At 34.6% G+C, this 21,279-nt stretch overlaps 1 protein-coding gene across 1 annotated transcript in view; it reads right to left on the minus strand.

The window, feature by feature from the left end:
• The window catches only part of LOC126761524 (protein trachealess), a 40,108-nt gene that overhangs the window by 2,672 nt on the left and 16,157 nt on the right, over positions 1–21,279 (minus strand). The window contains exons 3-10 of the mRNA XM_050477811.1: positions 21,126–21,173; positions 4,546–4,781; positions 4,130–4,197; positions 3,600–3,888; positions 3,256–3,377; positions 1,342–1,535; positions 242–348; positions 23–170 (exon numbers count right to left, since the gene is read on the minus strand). Of these exons, the coding sequence (XP_050333768.1) occupies positions 23–170; positions 242–348; positions 1,342–1,535; positions 3,256–3,377; positions 3,600–3,888; positions 4,130–4,197; positions 4,546–4,781; positions 21,126–21,173 (1,212 nt within the window). The remainder of the gene's footprint in view (positions 1–22; positions 171–241; positions 349–1,341; positions 1,536–3,255; positions 3,378–3,599; positions 3,889–4,129; positions 4,198–4,545; positions 4,782–21,125; positions 21,174–21,279) is intronic.

The raw sequence follows: 21,279 nt of genomic DNA on the forward strand, positions 1-21,279 counted from the left end.
TTTGGAGATTCTAATAACATACCTGATTACATAGTTGACGCAAATTATATTTTGCTCATCAGCATTCTTTGTACTGCAAACTACCGTTGCACAGGTTTGCAACCAAGTGTAGCCGCCGTTCTTGTTCATCAGCCGAAAATACCCCGTGAGAACTTGACCTTTTTCTATTACTGTAATTAAAAAGCGCATAGGCAAAACTGAGTATACAAAAACAAATTGATATATGGAGATAAACACTTACGATCCATATGACTTTTTCGCAACCGAATGGCATCCTCAGCATGACATAGGTTGTACATACTCTTGTTGACAAGATCTTCGGGGCTGTAGTCCAGCAAATCAGACACCCTTTATAGATTGGAAAATCCATATTAACAGTTAGCCAATATATACGTTTTTTCAAGATGCATTTACTTTCTCTATATCTATATACATATGTACATATAACGTGTGATCCAAGTAGAGGTACTTTTTTCATTAGTATTGTTAGGCGTTTCATCATGGAAAGACTTACACCGGAACAAATTAGAACTTATGGTCAAAATAATCGGCCTACTGCGCGTAATATTCGAAACATCAACACTCATCTTGAGACTCAGGGATTCAAAAAGATCCAACCTTTTCGACCGAAATTTTGTTAAGCGATGGTCCATTTCTGGCTCAATGGGTTTGTAAACAAGTAAAATTGCCGCACTTGTAATCACCTGAAGCGGTTCTAGAGCTGTCATTTCATCGGTCCATTTTTCTTCAAAAATGATGCTGGTGATGCCTGAATTTGAAGCTCGTGATCTCGGCGACATTTGATTTCAACAAGACGGCGTCATTTCCCACACATCGTATCAATCAATGTATTTATTGCGAGAACACTTCGGTGAGCAGATAATTTCACGTTTTGGGTCGGTCGATTGGCCATCAAGATCGTGTGATATCACACCGTTCTTTGGAAATATGTAAAGTAAAAAGTCTATGTGAACAATCCCGCTTCGATTCAGGGCTTGGAGCAAAAAATCACGTTTGTCATTCGCCTGTTACCAGTCGAAACGCTTGAACGAGTTATCGAAAATGAACTCAACGGATGGACCGTCTGAAACGTAGTCGCGGCCAACATTTGAAAGAGTTAATCTTCAAAAAAATGCCAAAGAATGTTCTTTCGAATGATGATATACATTCCCCTTAAAATTTGATTTGCTGTGCTTTTTTTTCTTTAAAAAAGTAGTTAACCTCAAAATGAATCACACTATATATGTACATACATAAATATGTTCCATATCAGTATGTATGTATATAGATTTATAAACTTGCATATTCAATATTATTTCTAATAAATAACAAACGACATACCTTGGCTCACAGTGTGCTATTCGAAAATCGAAATTGATGCGGGTTACAAACATGTCGCATTCCAGACGAATCTCATGAACGGAAGGCGGTGGCAGGGCAATCGCTAGAGCGACCATGCCCAACAAAGGAGGCTGAGATTTTCGTGTGTGTGAGAACGTGTATTGCGGTCGCAGCTTGCACAATAGCAAAACTACCTGTATCAGATTAGAAAATAAATATACGAATTGGAAAAATATTAGGAGATCATATATCAATGAGAATTGTTTATTATAAAAGTTGTGTTAAAATAATTAAAAGCAAAATGAGCAGGACTACATATTTCGTAAGAATGTCCTCACTGTGCGAAATCCCTTGTATATGGGAGTATTATGTAAGGTGAATATGGTATATACATATGTACATACGCACATATGTATGTAAATGTATTTTTATTTTCCTCAAAACTAGAAGTTTAAGCCTAACATCCAGCTATTGCGTTACTACACACTTAACGGATCGTCTGAGTGTGAAATTTTCCAAAAATCGATTTTTTTTTTCTGCATTATCGGATAGTATACACTGTAATAAACATTCTCTCAAGTTTAGAAATCGAAATTAAAATTATTACGATCGCTACAGCGTTTCTTATAGAAAGGAACATAGTGGGGAACATAGCGACTCCAATCTTTAAACGCGTTTTCCTTAGAAGGGTGTTTTTCAAAACGGTTCCCACTCTCAAAGAAAGAGTTTTGAAGATATCTAGTTCCGATTTGGAGAGAACATTTTTAACGTTATTCTCGATCGCGCTATGGAAGCTTTGTTTTTTTTTTTAATTTTCCAATTTTTTTCTACGAAAAACTGTAGAAAAAATGGCCAAATTCGATACATTTACATTTTGTTCAAACCGCCGCCATTTTGTCAAATTTTAAATCAGTGATTTTTCGGAGCGACACACTGAGACGATCTCATAAGTAAATTATGGAGTGAGAAAATTCCTGCATCGAAAACAATAATTTTAAACTTAAAAGTACAAATACAAAAGGAAAAATCTAATTTCAACGCTACAAATAATTATTGATAGGCTGTCCACATTCAAACTGATCAATCAAACCAAATATTTCGCAAACCAATTTACTACCTTTTACTAAACGTTAGTCAGACATAAGAAATGGAGTTGACGTACAACATTGGGACTTAGGTAGATACTAACGGGATTAAACTGAAGTACGCCTTTCAGGAAATGTACTGTGCGGCATACAATACAGATCATATGCGAGGGAGTGTGCAACTGATCACTCATCTGATCAATAAGCAACCGACAAAAGAAAGAAGTTAGTAAAATTTATATTCAAATCAACGAAAAGTGGCATGCACTACTTCACATTTCGGTTATATATACATATATATAGGCTAGTGGACTTCTAATGTACACATATGTATGCATAAGGAAATCAATTACTCTCAGAAGAGAAACAAATAGAGCCAAATTTGCCCCTGATTTGAATTGATACGTACCGAATAATTAGTGCCCGTTGGTTTACCATTTTTACCACCATTGACCGATTGATCGTTTGCCTGCAGATACATAAGTGGGTAATGGGATGGTGAAATATAAATATGTCGATATAATTTCACTTTAAAGTTTGCCTCATTGTTTCTGACCTCAACGAATATAACTTAAAAGTAAGAACTCTACTCAATGCCAAAATTACATATAGAATGATATCTGTGTAGATTATTATATGAAAGAGAACAAAAACTCTAAAGCTACTTACTAAATGGGATAGGAGGAGCCTTCTTATGTATTTCAGTGTCATTTTCATTACAGTACATGTGTATATTATGTTGGTCTGTGTTATTACTTACTAAATACACATAATATAGTATATACATACAAGTATGTAGCGACATATTTGTTTGTGTGCTCGTACATACCCTATAGCCGGAGGATTTGAAATGGCAGCCTCGTTTGGTGAGTGTCGATTTCATGCGAATGCAAAACGATCGCTCGTAGCCTTTATATCCGCTGGTGGAGGACACGGTCATTTGTGCAGACACTGAAATATGCGACAACAGTTATGTTATATTAGCAAACAAGTATTAGTGACTTGTATTTAAATGAATATTTGTATATATTTATAAGCATATAAACATTATATACACATATACATATATATGTATATATATTTATTGTTATATATATGTAAGTACATATGCAAATACATTTGCTTTTATCCGGTTCAACGAACTCTTTTAGAAATGCTGCTTAGCATACTCACCATCAGGGTTATTCGTTCCATGTGTACCAACACCGTCGTCTGACGCTCCCGATGTGGGGGACGCTAGCCCAGTTGTACCACTACCGTTGCCACCAGCTGCAATGCCACCGTTGGTTAAGCTTAACCCCAGTTGTTCGGCAATTTCTGCGTGATCGCTCTGATGGACGTAGTCGAATATGCTACTTCCTGTCATTTCTACCTGTGAGAGGCCCAAGTAAATAGATACCGTTTCCGATATGTACAGAAATCGTCCATCGGCCGCAACAGCTAATGCAAATCCATCTAGTGACTAAAAGTGAAAAATGAAAAAAACGAAAATACATTTACAATTGGACAAACACATATGCATACTTCATAGATATTTCATTCCTAAACTAATGTGTATGAACTTAACATTTTAGCCCGCTACTGTTATTGACTTAGTACTAAGTATTTAATATAGCTATGGTATAATTAATAAAGACACATTCTCACTGCCAAATCACAAAATTAGTTTGACTATGATTTTGATTGCAATCATACATACATACCTGCAATATGTGTGTGCCTTGATGTTGCTCAAATAGATCTACGGCAGGACTACGTCGAATTGCAGCACCTGATAAAAATAAATAAGTTCGTAATTATTACATAACTGTATGATAAGCGATAATCTCAAGAGCTTTTAAAGTTTATCTTGAACCCGAACGTGAAACGCCGTGTATTGCCATCCGGAGTGGGATGAGCCTACATAAATACTTAAATACATACAGTATTGACTAAAACTGAAGCTCTTCCTAGTGCGTTTTTTGAAATTTTTTTCTCTTTAAATAAAAAAAAAAAAATCTCTATACCCCTCTAGCTTAGTTGGCTGAATTAGTACATATTTGCCTTTTTTTACAACGGATTATTATTTTTTTATCAAAAAAGTTATCAGACGTCTTTACATTTTTAAAAACCAACTTACTTTTTAATTTGCTACTACTCGACGGCTCTCGAGTCCATGGTGGATCGCCTTGTCCAGAGAAATCTCTTAATTTCAGATAACTTATTGTCAGTCTTATAATGGAAGCCTTATCCAATTGGCTTGTTATAGCCGCAGGTAGAGGAAGCATTTTCGCCAATTCGTAGAATTCGTAGTTCTCCTTGCCACGTCGAGATCTTGCTGCGTCTCGCGACTTTTCCTTCCGTAGTTCGAGAATCCTATAAATATAAGTTCCAGAAAATGTCTTTTAGTTTTTTAAATAAGAGTATAATAAATAAATAATAGATACGAAAGGTTTTAAAACACACAATAAGTTATTTACTTAAAAAATAATTTACAAACAAGAACTTAGAAAGTCTTTTTCCTGTCAAGCGGTTTCTCTGCTGTGTGATAGTTGCTCCGGCTTTAGAAAACAATCGTTCACTCGGAATTGAAGTGGCCACAATGGCAAAATATTTATATGTATGTAAAACTCCGGAAAAACACTTTTCATATCAATCCACATTTTTATTAGATTCTGCTTGATAGGAGCAACAGCTGATCCAAGAGACATTTGCACTTCAACTTTTGTTGATGTAATTGTAGATAAATTGGATAACTTAGATTTCACACTATTTTTGTTGTCTAAATGTTTATGGTGGCTCCAAATATCAAACCAATGCTCTGATTCACACTCAGCGGAAGATTCCGACGTACCAGCGCCAGTCTCTAAAAACTGTTTAAGGAAAAAATGATTTTGCATGTGGCGGAAGCATCTGAACTTCTTATATACAAGTTCTAGACCTTACTTTTTGACTTTGAAGGCGCAATTCTTTATTGGTGTAGACGTGAATATAAGCACAATTATTTATATATACTATGTATACCTGCCTAGAATTGGATCATAAAATTAACCGCTCACAAACAACTTAAAAAATTATGGCAAGGAATTAGAATTGAACATGAAGTTAAAAAAAATTAAAAAATTATGGCAAGGAATTAGAATTGAACATGAAGTTTATTTTCAATTTTTTTGTAAAACTTTTTTCCCACTTACTTATAAATGAGTTATCAATATTTGCAAACCCACATTCCACCAACAAATTATCTGTATTTTACAGCAAAATACATGACAGTGTGAAAAAGTGTTTCGAAAAAGAGGATTTCTGCTTAATTCTAAAAAAGAATTTGAATAAAAAACATCGACATAAAACATCGGTCCAGGCAAGATCGATGTACATACATATCGACGTTTTTAGATTTGAAGCATTGATGGCAAACATCGCTGATTTTTGACAAAAATCGTTTGCATTTCTAGTAATGCCTCAAGTTAACTCTATGAACCCGGACCTTTTTCACCGGCTATAATGCCTTCCTATTTTCTAGCTGACTTTAAGCCATTTACGTTGGTCAATATATGTGATATTTGAATGTTTTCATAAATATAAATATTATCCCTAACATAATGTTGTTGCATTTTATTGGTTGATTTCTTCCTCATACCGTAAATAAGTATTAAATTGAAAATTTCGTAAAATATTGATTCCTTATTTTTTCGCAACAATTTTTAAAGTAGAGCCTTGCCAACACCTGAAAGTGTTTCACAATCTTGTTCGATTCGGTTTTTATATATTATGTTTATTAAATATAATATAAAAACGTATCGTTATCGAAAAGGTAAAATAACATAACATCATGTTTAATAAGTTCACAGAATAGTGAAAGAATGGTATAAAATAGAACTACTCACATCGTCGCAGCATTAACACCAACAAAAACGTCAGCCTCGAACTCTTGCCTACGCAGAATAACTCTTGCCAACAAGTGCTACTTCGGATAATTGAGAAGTAAAGTCCTCTCTCGACAAACAAAGACAAACTCTATAAGTCACTTATCATCCTCGTTCTGCTATATGGTGCAGAGGCATGGACGATGACAACATCTGTTGAGTCGACGTTAGGAGTTCTCGAGAGCAAGGTTATGCGGAGATTAATGGGCCTTTGTGCTTTGGCAACGGCGAATATCGCATTGACATAGTTCATCGAATTAAGAGAGAGTATACGACGCAGTACCCGCCGGGGGAAACAAAGGAAGAGGAAGATCTCTACTCAAAAACTCAAATACAAATTTTTCATACATTATTATTATCTAATATTTGAAGAGTTCGAGGAAAAATAAAAACATACTCACAACAAACACTTTGAAATTTTAGATTTTGCCTTGACCAAAGTAATTATTTGCTTGCGTATATTTTACATTCATAAGAAGCTGGAATAAAAATTAGTTTTCCGCCTACAAATATTCATCGGCAATAATCAAGAATAAGCAGCAAACTTTCAGAGGTATGTACTCTCTTAAAAGCTTTTTTGACTATTGCAATAACACAAGAACAATTTAAGAAATATTTCGACAAAAAGACTAATTGGCTAGCGAATACCAGACATATAAACTATTATCCGTATCTTTAAACTGCATCCCTATGTGAGTTGTTTCCACTATTGTCTCCAAGAATTCACTTTAAATAATTTTCAGCTCGAACAACACTTAAAAGAAAAAGGTGTTTTGGTGCGGGTTTATGGAAAAAGCAAAAAATCGGGATTAAAGTCAATGCATCACAATAACATTGGACGGAATCTATAAATAATTGCCAGCAATTTGTTTCATGACCGTGTGAATGAATGAATGGATGTTTGTAAGTTTGTAAATTTGACAAAGTGATGACGTCTTTCACACCATTATGCGGCCTCTTACGTCAACTGCAACAATGGGTGAAATATTTGCTTCTTCTTACATATGACAGTCAAGGTAAGGTAAGGTAAGGTGCAACAAGACATAGCAAGTAAAGTTCATTTTAATGCAATTTGGCTATTAAACACAATATTTTCCCCATTCGATGATTTGAAAGATTTTTCATTTTTATAATCGCTCTAACAATACTGGTGTTGCTGCTGGGTGACGACGTTGACGAATTTTCGATAATTATGTAATATCCGATAATAGAAGGTATATTTGTTGTGAAAAAAAATAAGAAATGTGAGAGCCTACACATTAAATATTGCCTGATGCCTTGTAAATAGCAGGCTTCAATTTGACAAAGTATTGCATTGAAATGGATAAAAATCGGACCGAAAGTAAGTGCCGTTTCAAACTGTAGTATGGCAAATTCCGTTCTTACGCGGAAGATTGGTTGCAGAATTAACAGTGTAAAAATATGACACCGTATGAAAAATTGATGACTAGTTCCTTATCTTCAAATCTTTTTGAAATGATGAAAAATAAGGATTTTTAAGAACAAGTATTAATGTTTATTTTATTAATTCGCATATTATATGTAGGTATGTACATAATGTGTATTTATTCAAGCTTAGTTATTGAAGAAAATAGAAGATATGCACTCTTCGCAAATTTGTCTGTAAAAATGTCTTTACTAAGCACTTACATACAAAGAGATTCATAATTCAGAAAGTACATATTAACACATTGCACAGTTATTTGTATTCATATTGGGATTATTTTTAAATAAATATTGTATATAAAGGAAAACGAAATGAGAGAAACTTTTGTTGAAGTGTTTTATTTGAATGGCAATTTAGACATTCTTTTCTGCTTGTTTTGCTTGAAGGCATTCGAGTCAAGTTAATACTTATACATACACTTATGCACAAAATAATAGGTGTGAGTTTAGCTAGTATTGTTTTGTGGTCAAATGGTGTTGTAACTGTTACTTTTTTATACCGTTACATTTTTACGATGAAGGCGATAGTAGTTGTCAGTATCAGCAACTGAATTGTTTTGTTAATTGTAGAAATTATTTAGAATTGGGTCGTAAAAAATAGCCAAGTGCAATATTAAAAAAGCGATTTAGAGCGTCGATTGGTAAAAAAACTATTGAAAAGAAGAAATTATTTAGAATAGTTCGTAAAAGCCACTGCGCCGATTGGTAAAATTATGATGAACGAACAAAGGTAGAAATTCAGTGCAAATATGTTAGGGCGGTGGGGAAACTTTGTAACTAATGCTCTAAATCAAAAAAAATTAATAGGAAACTCGTGGCGGTTCAAGAAAAACTTGCCTGACTGCAGATCGCCGCATACTGTTCATGGCAAAAAAGGACCATTATGTGACTTCACAATAAATCGCAGCGGCAGTTGGTTAGCTCGCGGACAATTTGGCGTCGATTAGTGAACCAGGACATAAGCCAGAAGAATTCCTCTTCTATGAAAGATCCACATGCAGGAGAGAAAAGCTTTTGCCGCTAAACATAAAATTTAGTGCGGTTCCACACACGAAAAAGTGGCGAAATATTTGAGTCAGTGATGAAGTTAAGATTAATATTTACGGAAATGATTGTAAAAGAAGTGTTCGCCAGCCTAAAGAAAAAAAAAATTTATAAACACCCACAAGGACAATTAAACATGAGGGCGGAAACATTTTGCTTGTGGGGAGGTTTCTCCTGGCAAGGCGTTGATCATTTATTTTGGTTAAAGGACACAATGGCCACCTTCGAGTACCGAGATATTTTGGAAAACGTTGTGTTACCATATGCTTGATACCCGAAACATATATCGAGGTTGGTATTTGAGTGATTTAAGGCTGTAAATGTGACCGGTATGCAATGAACTAGCCAATCCCCTGATTCCAACCCGATTGAGAACTTGTGGAGTGACCTTAGGAATAGATAGGCAGCCCTTTCATTTCAAAACACGGCGTATTTTAGAAAAAAATTATTTTTTATATGCTGTATACATTAAACTTAAATAATAATAATACGCCAAATATTTATGTTTTTATTAATGATTAAAGTTAGAACTCTGCATATTTTTTTCTTCGTTCGTAATTTAATTCAATTAAAAATTAATTCAATTAATGTCGAGTAGAATTGAAAACCTACGGAGGATATACAGATTATTAGAAATCTGTGAACGGAATATAGGATAACTTAATTTTTTTTTTTTAAATATATTTATTTTACACCTATTACTTTGACCAATGCTATTTCTTGTTTCGAAAAATATTTCAGTTTTAATGTTCTGAAAGAAAATTTCCGACATATTTACATTTAATCAAGTAAAGCAAAGCTATAACTAAAACAAAACTGTTTTAATTGCAAACATTTCAAAGTTATTAAGTAAAAACTGTTCACACCTATTATTTGGTCCATAAGTGTATAAGCTTTCGTTGGTACTGTTTAGCTATGGTACTCTGTGTGCACTCCTCCAACAAATGCACATACATATGTACCTTCATATGTGCATATGCAAGCATAGGGGCATTTATGTGTAATGTACGCATGTGCAACATTTTGCATCTTCATCTGCAAGCGTGACTAACATTGCGGAATTGTCATTCACAAAAGCGTTGGCTTAGCTGCAAGATGTCAAACTGAGATGTTTGCTTATTAACTACATACAAGCATATATGTATGTATGTATGCTAGGGTATGTGGACTTTGCGAATACTTGCAATTATGAATATGCATAGATCATTTTTATTTGCAAGTTTCGAGTTTTTTTCCGTCACTATCTTTCCTTTTGAATTTTTCAGAATTTTCGGTTGTGTTTCATGTCGGCTTCTTTGGTTAGATGTTGTTCTGACGACAGTGCAGTGTACATACATAAATAATAAATAAACGTACCCACGTTGGTTAATACATATGTATGTATGTATGTATGTATTTATATTAAAGAAACTATGTAACAATGTGTATGCGCATAAATAATAGTGACATTTCTCGGCGGTGAACATCTGTTCCTTTAAAAAATATTTTTATATCTTCACTTTTAGTGCGTCGGTATGTGAAACAACAACAACAATATATTCGCGGCTTTTCCCTTTCTTGATGAGATGTTGGCTTATTACGATTCCGTTAAAACCTTAGCTTCTTCTTTGGGTTTTGTCTTTCCAAACTTGCCGCAACATATGTACATATGTATGTTACCTGGCGGAGAGTTTGAAAGCATGCTGAACACTGACATCAAAGATGTGTATCTTGAAGTGTTAAAAATCTGTTTGGGCAATTAAACGAATTAATGTAGTGAACCACTGGACAAATTTAACAGACAGCTATTTTGTCCATGTGACTGCCACGGGCCAATTGACTAACTCAGACATTAACACACATATGTACATACATACATATGTATATACAAAAACATACATATGTATATAATTCAAAATGTTCACTTATTTCATAATGATGTATTTACAAAGCGACCTAATTTTCATTTACATTTTAACATTTGCATTGAGAAACTAAAAAAAATAGAATATGGAAGGGAGTGTGTCATTGGAAACCTTATGCGGGTCTGTGCAGGACCTAATTGGAATATTATGGGCTTTTTAAGGTTTTAGGTGGCTTTGAAAAATTCCAAAAATTTATTTTTTTGTGTGTCTTAACACCTCTAGAATATTGTCCTAAATTTTCAAGTTGATCTGAGTTATAGAAACTTCGGAGAAACAGCCTTAAGAATTTGCGCGCTCGAGGCTAGCTAGGCGTTTTTCTCGAAATTGTGTTTTCGAAGTCCGTGGACACGATTCATCGATAAGTTATGGATCGATTTAGTTCAAATTGTGTGCACATTTTTGAAATAGCAATATGTACCTAGTTATTGAACGAAGGATTTTCTTGATTCATTACAACTTATTTTTTTAACCAATAAATGGCGAAAATTTGACCAAAAAATTAGATTTTTTTCAAGATCTAAGAAAAAATGAAAATTTTTAGTTTTTTTTTTTATTTTCTTCGTTCAAAAACGAGATTTTCATATGTACTAACGGAGTATGTTAGGTCTTTTTATTTTAGTTGAACCAATAATAAGTTATGCTGTCCACGGCAAGAGCACTTTTTTGTGAGGCACCCAGGGAGATGAGGTCTCAACGGCTGAATTTTCAACATTTTTATATTAAAATTTTAGGAGACATTGTTCAAATATGTACCTTTGATATCCCATTTTAAATTTTTCAAATTATTTATATTAGAAATACTTTTTCTTTGTACCGCGGAAACCCATCTAACCCCTTAACGTAGACGGACATTTGAAATTATTCTAATTAATTTCTTATTACATTGAAGTTGTTTTTAGCATAATTAGAATGTTCCGATGTAGGTAAGATGTGCATCAGCTCGTTCGACAGTTGTTTGTTTGAAACTAATTTCATAAAGCCACTCTCATGGAAACCTTCGTTCCTATTGGGAAAATACTGGGACAGAATAAATCCATATATTGGAAAAAAATGATTTCTCTTTACCGGACCGAATATATATCTATACATTATATGTAGATATGTGTTAAAATGTTTAATATCCGTCGTGAATTTGACACACCAATGGGACCTCAATGCAATTGGGAACGATTGTTCATACTCATGTACGATTAATAACACGCTTAACCTGAGTCCTAAGATCGGTTAACACATCCTAACTAAATCAAATCACGAGCACAAACTGCTAACTTTAGTTTACAACGGGTTACAGCGCATTTGTGTACACTTTTCGAATTTATCGCTTTAGCCAAATTTCAATGTACTAATTCAAATAAATTAATTCCCATACTGATAACATATAAACAGTTATGAAGGAATACTCCGTATAAAAAGCGTACAGTAAAAATTGTGGATTAGAGACAGTAATTAGCCAATATGAATAAAATAATTTGTAAACTGACCCTGGTTCGATGGGCTGTTGTGGACCGTGCATTCCGCCTGCTTGGTGCTGACCCGTCATTTTGCCATATGGCATAGCGCACAGGTCCTGCGTTGGCACCAGCCATGAGTGTGTGAAGGGGCCAGCCGCCACACCGGGCATGCTCAGCGAACCCATAGCTGACATGTGATTTCCAGGATGCCCGGGCGTAGGCTGCCGCTGGTAACCAGCATAATCCATTGCAACAGCCTGATAGGGCAACATGACGAATGCTGACTAATTAGTTCTTTTAATAAATGGTACTTTGCACCGATGAAACCGTACCGAATTATACGCTTTATAACTGCGTCAATACGAAAATGTGTGTGAACACTATTGCTTCAGTTAAAAACATGTATGTATGTATTTAATATTATGGCACACTTATCACACTGTTTAAGACGAATTTAGTAAATTTACTTGACTTTTTATAAATCGTATATTTTGTGCGTTTTAACAACGTTTTCAATCACATATGTATATTTTAACGATCTCTATGGGCATGTTCTTTCATCCATGCAAGCACGTTTGTGGCAGATTCCAATTCATTTTATTTCAATATTAACACGTACATACGTATGCACAAAATTCTATATTTTATGAACTTGTTAAATGTTACAATTAACAATTATAATTTTGTATTTTTAATAATTTCACTTTCATATAAACACTCACACTAAACACCGAGCGTGTATCATTTAAAAATTTCACTGAGATATTTTAACTATAAGTGAGGGAGGCGGTCTAATTTACAATGAGGAAACGTATGAAGGTTATCGGCTGGCGTTAGTGTGGCCTTCCGGTTGGCACATGCGAATTTGTGTCTGACGAATTCGGCAAATTCGGATTAGTAATTCCAATTGAATCCTACCGAGTCCGTGTACGGACCGTACGCGACGTGCGTTCAGATGACTTTGAGTTTTATTGGCCGCGTACCGAACGGTCCACATCAACTGCACGTTCAAATACGTTTTTGTACGTTACGTGCGTACTTAATGGCAACACGTTGTGCGGTGTATGCCTTGTCTATAATTGTGATATCTCCGCCAAGTCCCGTATGCCCGGAGAGGCTGGTGCAGGGATGTTTACGTGTGAGTGCTGAACGCCGAATGGGATCTGGCTAGCAATTGTGGTCAACAATTACACGTAGTTGGCGATTACCACTATGCATGACTGGGGTTGATTATCTACTACCACCCGCCATTGTCCACCGGTCACTACAACACTTGCACTCTATGTTGAAAAATCTGATTATGGTCACACCACACCGTTGTGATACCGTTGCAAAAGAAAGTGATGTAGACTGGCACTGGGCACTGGCACTGGCACAGTTTAGTTAGTATGCGCGCTGGTGCAATACCGAAAACGACAAAAGGAAGTGTACGAGAATAAAACGTACGCAGTATGACTTGGCGACTATACACACAGTGCGTCCGAAGTTGGCGACGAGTACGTGCAGAATAATTCAACGATGTATTCACGTTCAAAATAAAACCAAAAGACACGAAAATCTGGCCATGCCTATGGAGGTTAGGCAAGCTATGTAAATGTATATCTATGTCCATATATATACGCAAGTAGGTATATACATATCTTATTATGTGTTGTGTGACGAAGGCATTGTGGCTTAGAGAGCGCGCAGTTTGGAGCAAAGAGAGAAACGGAAGATAGAGCGTAGCATTGCGGGGGTTGAAATAGAGGTTTTTGTCCGCTCATGGTATGAATTTACACTTTCATATACATATGTATGTATTTATTTTTAAGAACAGTCGTGCGTTATATCGGTTATATTTATATAAAATAATGCCCGACAAATAATTGGAACCGTCTTTATTAAAAATTAAATTAAAATTAAATATTATTTGGATGCAACAAATACCTACATATATTTACAATTATGTACATAAGTACATATAGATGACATTCCTTTGTACCTTAAATTGTACTGCATAAGAGTGTTTGGATGAGAAATTGGAAAAGGGCGTAAAGTGCCAACCTAAAACCGTTGTCGTATGTGACATTTACTTCAACTCTTGTTGGGTTCTTTTCTCATCATCGGTATATTTCATAGTCTATATCCTTTCAATTACTGCTAATTGTAATATTTCGTGAAAACGAGAAGGAAGTTTCGAAGAATGTAGAGTTTTGCAGTGAAATGTGTGAAAGCTTTTGCGTAAACGCGAATTGAATTGATGAACATGTGAATCGCTACCTATCGCATTATATTGAACTACGTGCATACGTACAAATGCGTACATACATATATGTATGTTTGTATTTTTGTACCTACGAACTGTCTTTATCCATTTATATGTAAGCAGTTAGGGGGAAAAGTTGCGCATGTTTTCGAATCTGAATATGTGTGGGCGCTGTCGTGCACCTGACTAGCTGCTCGGTCATGTACTCGCTGTACCAGTAGCATTTTAAGCAGTTGCACGCTCTGCTCGTCATTCCTATTTGAAGAAGATGCACGTCCGTTTTTTACCCTCTCTTTTGTCTACGGCCATAACTACCGCGCAAGACTCTCAAGTCTATATCTTCGCACATACAGTATTAGACATTACATTATGCTGTATCTCTTTCTCTTTCTGTTGCTGTTGTTGGTCATGTGCTGCGTTGAGCGTAAATGGGCGGGACGTGACTGCCGTTGGTTGGTTCTACATTGAGCGCATACAAAATGAGCCATACAATCAGAGCTACACATATACATACATATGTATTTACAAATTTTTAACATGCAACTAAACATAAGTATTCAAGTGGGGGCTGTGAAGTGAAATTACGGTTTGTTATACATAAGTATTTTTTATTTTGCAGAAGAACGTGTACTAAAGAACTGTTGTTGTATCTTCGCAATGCTCGTAGTATCTTTTATGTTGTTTTTATGTGCCCTCAGTATTAGTGCTTGGGATATTAATACTTATACATATAAATTGTGTACGTCTTATATACATTTCAAGGAAGAAACCATTTAGTGTTGCCATCCCGCTTTGACCTCAGTTGGTACCACGCCCGACAAACCAACATTTTCACTTCAGTTTCTTTTTTGGCAGTTACGTGAGCGAAAATTTTTGTCGCTTTGTAGCAGTACTCGAGTTATATACCAACAATTCGAGGTATAATAGGCTGGCACGCACGACAATTAGTCGGCTACTTTTGCATTTGGTCATGTTACTGTGGTTACTTAGTATTCACATAGTTCCATATATGAAAAAGGCTCTTTTTCAGTTACTTCACTTATTGCTGTCTCGCTTTGTTCAGTTGCATTATTGATATTTTGTTGTTTTTATGATGACTTTGCCGACACATACACGTACTAAGTTCATACTGCATTCGTATTTGTTTAACACAGATATGTACACATATCCATTCATAGTAATTTATATATTTATCTTTATATTTGTATGCAAAGCACTGCATGGATAAACAGTGATGCACAGGAAAAGGCCTCAAAGGCAAGATATCGTCTAATTTATCTGGGAAGAAATGCGATAAAAAAGAAAAAAGGATAAATAGTTTGCTTTCTTTGTTTTTCATTCATTTTAGATAATTTGTCTGAAAGTTTGAATGTCAAATATTTTCCTAGAGGAATTACTTATCAAGTAAAAATGTGGGAAAATTTGCAAAATGACATTAATAGTAGCTTTGCAGTATACAAAATAGCATATCCCTTAATATGCTTATAGTTAATGCTCAACAGATATTTGTAAACTGAAATTGTAGGGATGATTGTAAAGAACGCATTGGAGTAACAATAATAATATGAATGACTGCTAAATAATGATTATATTGATACCACCAAACAGCGTTTAACTTATCGAGGGAGAACTGTATAAATCTATACATTTTTAACATGTACGCATGTACATACATATGTATGTACGCCTTTTGTTGTGTATATAAAGTATTTACAGTCCTTTGAATATACATATTTACATACACACGTCACGTCTCTTACTATATATTCTCGCATACGTATTCATTTATATGAAATTTTATGTATGGGTGCCTCCGTATATACACACATATGTACATACATATGTATGTATATGTTCATATGTATATGTACATACCGTATGCCGTACACACATGGCTATATGTGAATATTTAAGTAAATACGGATACTATCGAAACGGTTTTAACGTTCGTATTTACTATTTTGATGGACATGTTGTGACTAAAATTCCAAATAGTATTTTGTTAACAATTGCAATTTTATACCACGTACAGATATCGTCTTTCTATTGAAAGAGTACAATAATTCAATTATTGAGAAAGTAGCCCTGACAAAGAAATAAAACGATTTATTATTCCTGGATCATTTGGTTTACTTTCCATTACCGAAGAGCTATATTTTGGATTATGAGGTTTCTTCTTGAATAAGCGATTTGTACTGAATTCATTAATTCACGGGCAGAAATTCTCTGTTTTAAGTCCAGTACATATATTTTTCGAAAAGACTAATGCAAATAAATAGTAATAACTCAAATTCGACATTTATAATTAATAATGCTTTCTCGGCCTAGTTCTAAATCCGCTGCCTACCCAGAGGCTGATAGTTACGCCTTCGGCTCCTGATATTGCTCTTAAAAGATGAGTTCGTATGCACCTCTGTATTCCATTTATACTATCGCAACATGTATCATAGTATTACAGAGTTCAATAATTTGGTCACCTGACGATGTATCCGATCGTAAGCCTGTGTAAGGGATAGAGTCGTTTGGGTCAAATATGCGTACGTAAGGACTTAACTCGTGTTTAGCGGGGTCACTTACTCGTTTTTTAATTATTATAACCTTTTTAATAACGAATTATCTTGAAGACTTGGTAATTATAGATCGACTAAATTGACTTTAAAAGAAATTTAAAAACTCTTAAAAAAACTTTATGAAGAATACTTGTGTTAGCAATCGCATTTAAAAGTTCCTCCTTCATAAAAGTCACTTTGTTCTGTCACCAATCTATGATGCACCAAGATTTTCGATATATACTCTCTGTATTAAACACACATAACCCGACCCAGATTTTCGATAGAACTCAATATATAATATATAGTAAACTAAAGAATGAACATCGGTAATTCGATCTGACAATCTTTGTTAGGATGACTTATAGCTGAAGTGACGAACTTTATTTTTATAATTATAATTATAATTATAATTATAATTACTATACATACCGAGATATCGGTCAAATTCTGTCTATCCCTGCATTTTTTGTTCATGTCATATTGATATAATATCAGAAAGCTTATATTTTACGATAAAAATGTTATCAGATGCATTCTTGCTTCTAAGTTAAGAGCGCAAATAGCCGAAAACGTAGACCCGTGGCCCGTATCAGCTGATACGACCTATCTTATGGGAGCGCAAAGTAAGAGAACAGCGAAAAACGCTACTGCCTTCCTCTTTGCCGTAAGAGTCCACGACATTTGGATTTTGCCGTAGAAACGTGTCAGCTGAATGCTCTCTCACAACGCAGGGTTGCCAATCTCGATATACTCTAGTAATTATAAAAGTTGTCTTCAAAATTTTCTTAAAATAACTCAAAATCAGAGTCGAATGCTATTATTTAGAAATATATGTATATAATGACAGTCTACATCCAGAATATTTATGATATAACTTAATGAAAACAAGTTAGTAAGAGCTAAGTTCGGGTATAATCAAAAACATTTAATATTATTAAAGCCAGGGAAGTACCTTCTTATACATAAGGCATGACATCAACACCTTGATCTGAAAACCATTTTTCTGCAAGATCAGAAGTATGTTTGGGTCGCTCTCTTTTTGGAATTACCAAATTGCAGGCGAAATCCATTCAGCATATTTACAATTTTAGCGTATATATGACGGTCCAAGTTTTCTTATATCCAAAAGATAGGTCCGACCACCACTTACATTATATTGCCGACACGAAAACTGTCGAACCATTGTTTTAATTATCCGGAAATAGAATGTCGAACCATTTTTTTAATTATCCACTCCACCTAATTTATGTGTAATTTTGCAAACTGAATACGATTGCATCTATGCCGTTTTTTCCATTTTCTCGCCGAAGAGATTTTTCTCCACAAGTCATCTTCTTGCCGTTCTTGAAGAAATTTGTGCACCTAATTCTTGTTGATTGGCTGCAGCGGTCTTAAACGGATCGCGCATCGGCAATCTTGAAATATTTTGATTGACTTCCGCAGGCATTTTTTGTGATGGACCTATTATTTCAATCTTTTTTTTGAAATTTCAAGACATTAAACACAAATTTTTGTGATATACTATATTTAATATGTTTGCAATTTCCCATTGCGTGTGACCGTTTTATTGCAAATTTTGGACGTACAAACCTTTTTCCTCTGAACACTGTTTTGTTCGACCGCTCTATATACATACATAATTGATACAAATATTCTAATTAAGTTTAAATAACTACTTTTTACGCTTTTTAAATTCAGTATTTTTTGTTTATGAAACCATTTCGCTGATACTATTATTTTGTCATTAAGCACGAGGCACGCTATTTACACTTATTAAATTAAAGTTGACTATAAAACTTGACAATGGTATCATTTCCTCTTTTTTAAAAATTTTCAAAAATTATACTCGTATCATTGCTTCAAAAGAAACTTTGATTCTATTTTATCGCCTGTAACTATACTATAAATACCTTCCAAACTAAGAAAGCTATATATCAACAAAATTTATGCAGAAAAAATGTTTTAACGATTGTATAAAAATTGGCGAAATTGGATGATAACCCTGCCTAATCCTCTTATAACGGTTTTAAAACTAGTAAAATCGCATTAAATCAATAACTAAATCCGTCGGAGACATTCAATTTTACGAGATGGCACTAGAAAGCTTTATAGGAGTCAAATTTTGATTAAGAGGCGCGGCACCGCCCTCATTTAGGGAAAATCCATATCTCAGGACCTATTCGATCGATATCAACCAAATTCGATTGTTCAAACCCCTTTACATTTCCTCTGTTTGAGACAATCCGCGAAGATTTGAAGAGGTGCTTTTCTAGAGAAGTATTGGATGGATTTCAACTGAGTTTGCTGCTTCCAGAAAAAGTATGTGCTTTGAAAACCAAAGAAATGGAAAGCCTTATTGACTGCTTGATAGATAGATTCAAAGGCATTTTTGATAATGACAACGTCATGCGACGATTGATGCTCAAAGGTGAACTTGATCACTGACAGTGCCCATGGGGGGCAGAAGCAAAAGTCAAAAGACAACAAGTTAACGACTTCTGCATTCGAAACGTTGAAGAACTCCGTTGTAGACCTATACCCCATAATTCATAGTTTTCTTCGCATATTCTGCACACTTCCTGTGACAATTGCGAGCTCTGAGTGCTCTTTTTCGACACTTCGCTGATTGAAAACGTGGCTGAGGACGAACATGCTTTATGATAAATTGATTGGTCTGGCGCTTCTGCACACGCATCATGAGAATCACTGCAGAAGAAGTTTACGAAAGATTTTCAAAACTTGGCCCACATCGTTTTGATTTGTGAAACTTTTCTATTCAATACACGAAATGTATGAACTCCGTACTACTACGATTTTTAATGTGTTTTCTCTATTTAGTAGGATTTGTTATTAGAACGTCGATTTGAAATTTTTCCACCATGATACTAAACTGTATAAAGGCTACTATATAAAATATACTATATAACAATCTTCAAGTTTCAAGTAAATATTTATTTCCAAAAAAAAAAAACTGTTTCTGGATCCGCCTGTGCAGAAAGTGTAGAATTTGACACAAATGAATTGGTTTCACATTTTCTGGAGAGAAAAAAATTGCGAAATATTCAAACATTTGGAAATAAAGTGTTTACTCATATTTTCAGAATATGGAACATACATTGAAAAAATCTGCGTTTTCCTTACGAGCTTAGATCTTTCGCCCTTCTCTAGTCTCAGGTAGTGGCTTACAGTTAAATGTAAATACATATATGTATGTATGTATGTATAAACATATCACTACGATTCCTATTTGACATTAATTAATGGATGTGCGTATAAATTAGTTTAAAACTATGAAATACAAATTTATACATATGTATGTACATGTACGCATGTGTGTGTGTAAGTCTGTCGACTTTAAATGAGCAGTCACAAGATAAATCCAATTAGTCCGATATTTGTACTTTTTCTACTGTAATTCGCATTAAGTACTAAACTAAGTTACCGACGATTGTTGTTGCAGCATCCACAGCCTCGGATATCGCCGCGAATTGCTTGTCGTCATTATTGACGTTGCGAAGCAGAAACGATGTGCTGACAACAACGTCACAGAAAAACACGCTGTTTAAATGTCACCTAAGCCGCAAAAGATGTCAGCCAACGTCCGTCAAGATGGGCTAATAATTTTATGTTAACAAATTCAGCAGGACGCTTTAAAAGACACCGAGGCAAAGAACACACAAACACCGGCTTATATGTATGTATGTATGTATGGATGAATGTATTATTAGTGCTTAATGGTGAAATCTTCATAAATGTTCAGTAAAACACCGTGGTAGATATTTCCATCATGAGCGAGGTGACAATGTCTACAACCACGGTATGGATATTGAGTCGACGGTAATAACAGTGGAGTGCGTCTTTAAGTTGTCATTGCGAACAAATTAATTATAAACTTGTATTGTGTAGTGTGTCGAGCTTTGCTTTTTCGTATGTCACGCCTACAGAAAATTCTTAAATTTCAGCCTACCATTGCCTTTGCCATGGTGTGATGAAGCACCCCCTAACTACTGCATTTGTACTATTACTTACAACTATTTGTTCTTCTTCTTGTATTCTAAAACTATATTTAGAAATACTAATTTTCAGTAGTGTGAAATATTTATTTCAATTATTTTATACTAAATTTATATATAGTGTGTAGCTCTTTATTACCTTGCATTTACCGAAGATTGTGCGGCTCCAATTTCTTCCATCGATTTTCTACAAAAGACGTTATAATTAATGGATGAATGAATTTTTCGTAAAATATGATTTGACTATACATATGTATGTATGTACTTGTATATCAATGTAGTAGTTGGAAGCT

The sequence above is a fragment of the Bactrocera neohumeralis genome, chromosome 6 (genome assembly GCF_024586455.1).
Source record: "Bactrocera neohumeralis isolate Rockhampton chromosome 6, APGP_CSIRO_Bneo_wtdbg2-racon-allhic-juicebox.fasta_v2, whole genome shotgun sequence".
Classification (NCBI taxonomy): Eukaryota; Metazoa; Arthropoda; class Insecta; order Diptera; family Tephritidae; genus Bactrocera; species Bactrocera neohumeralis.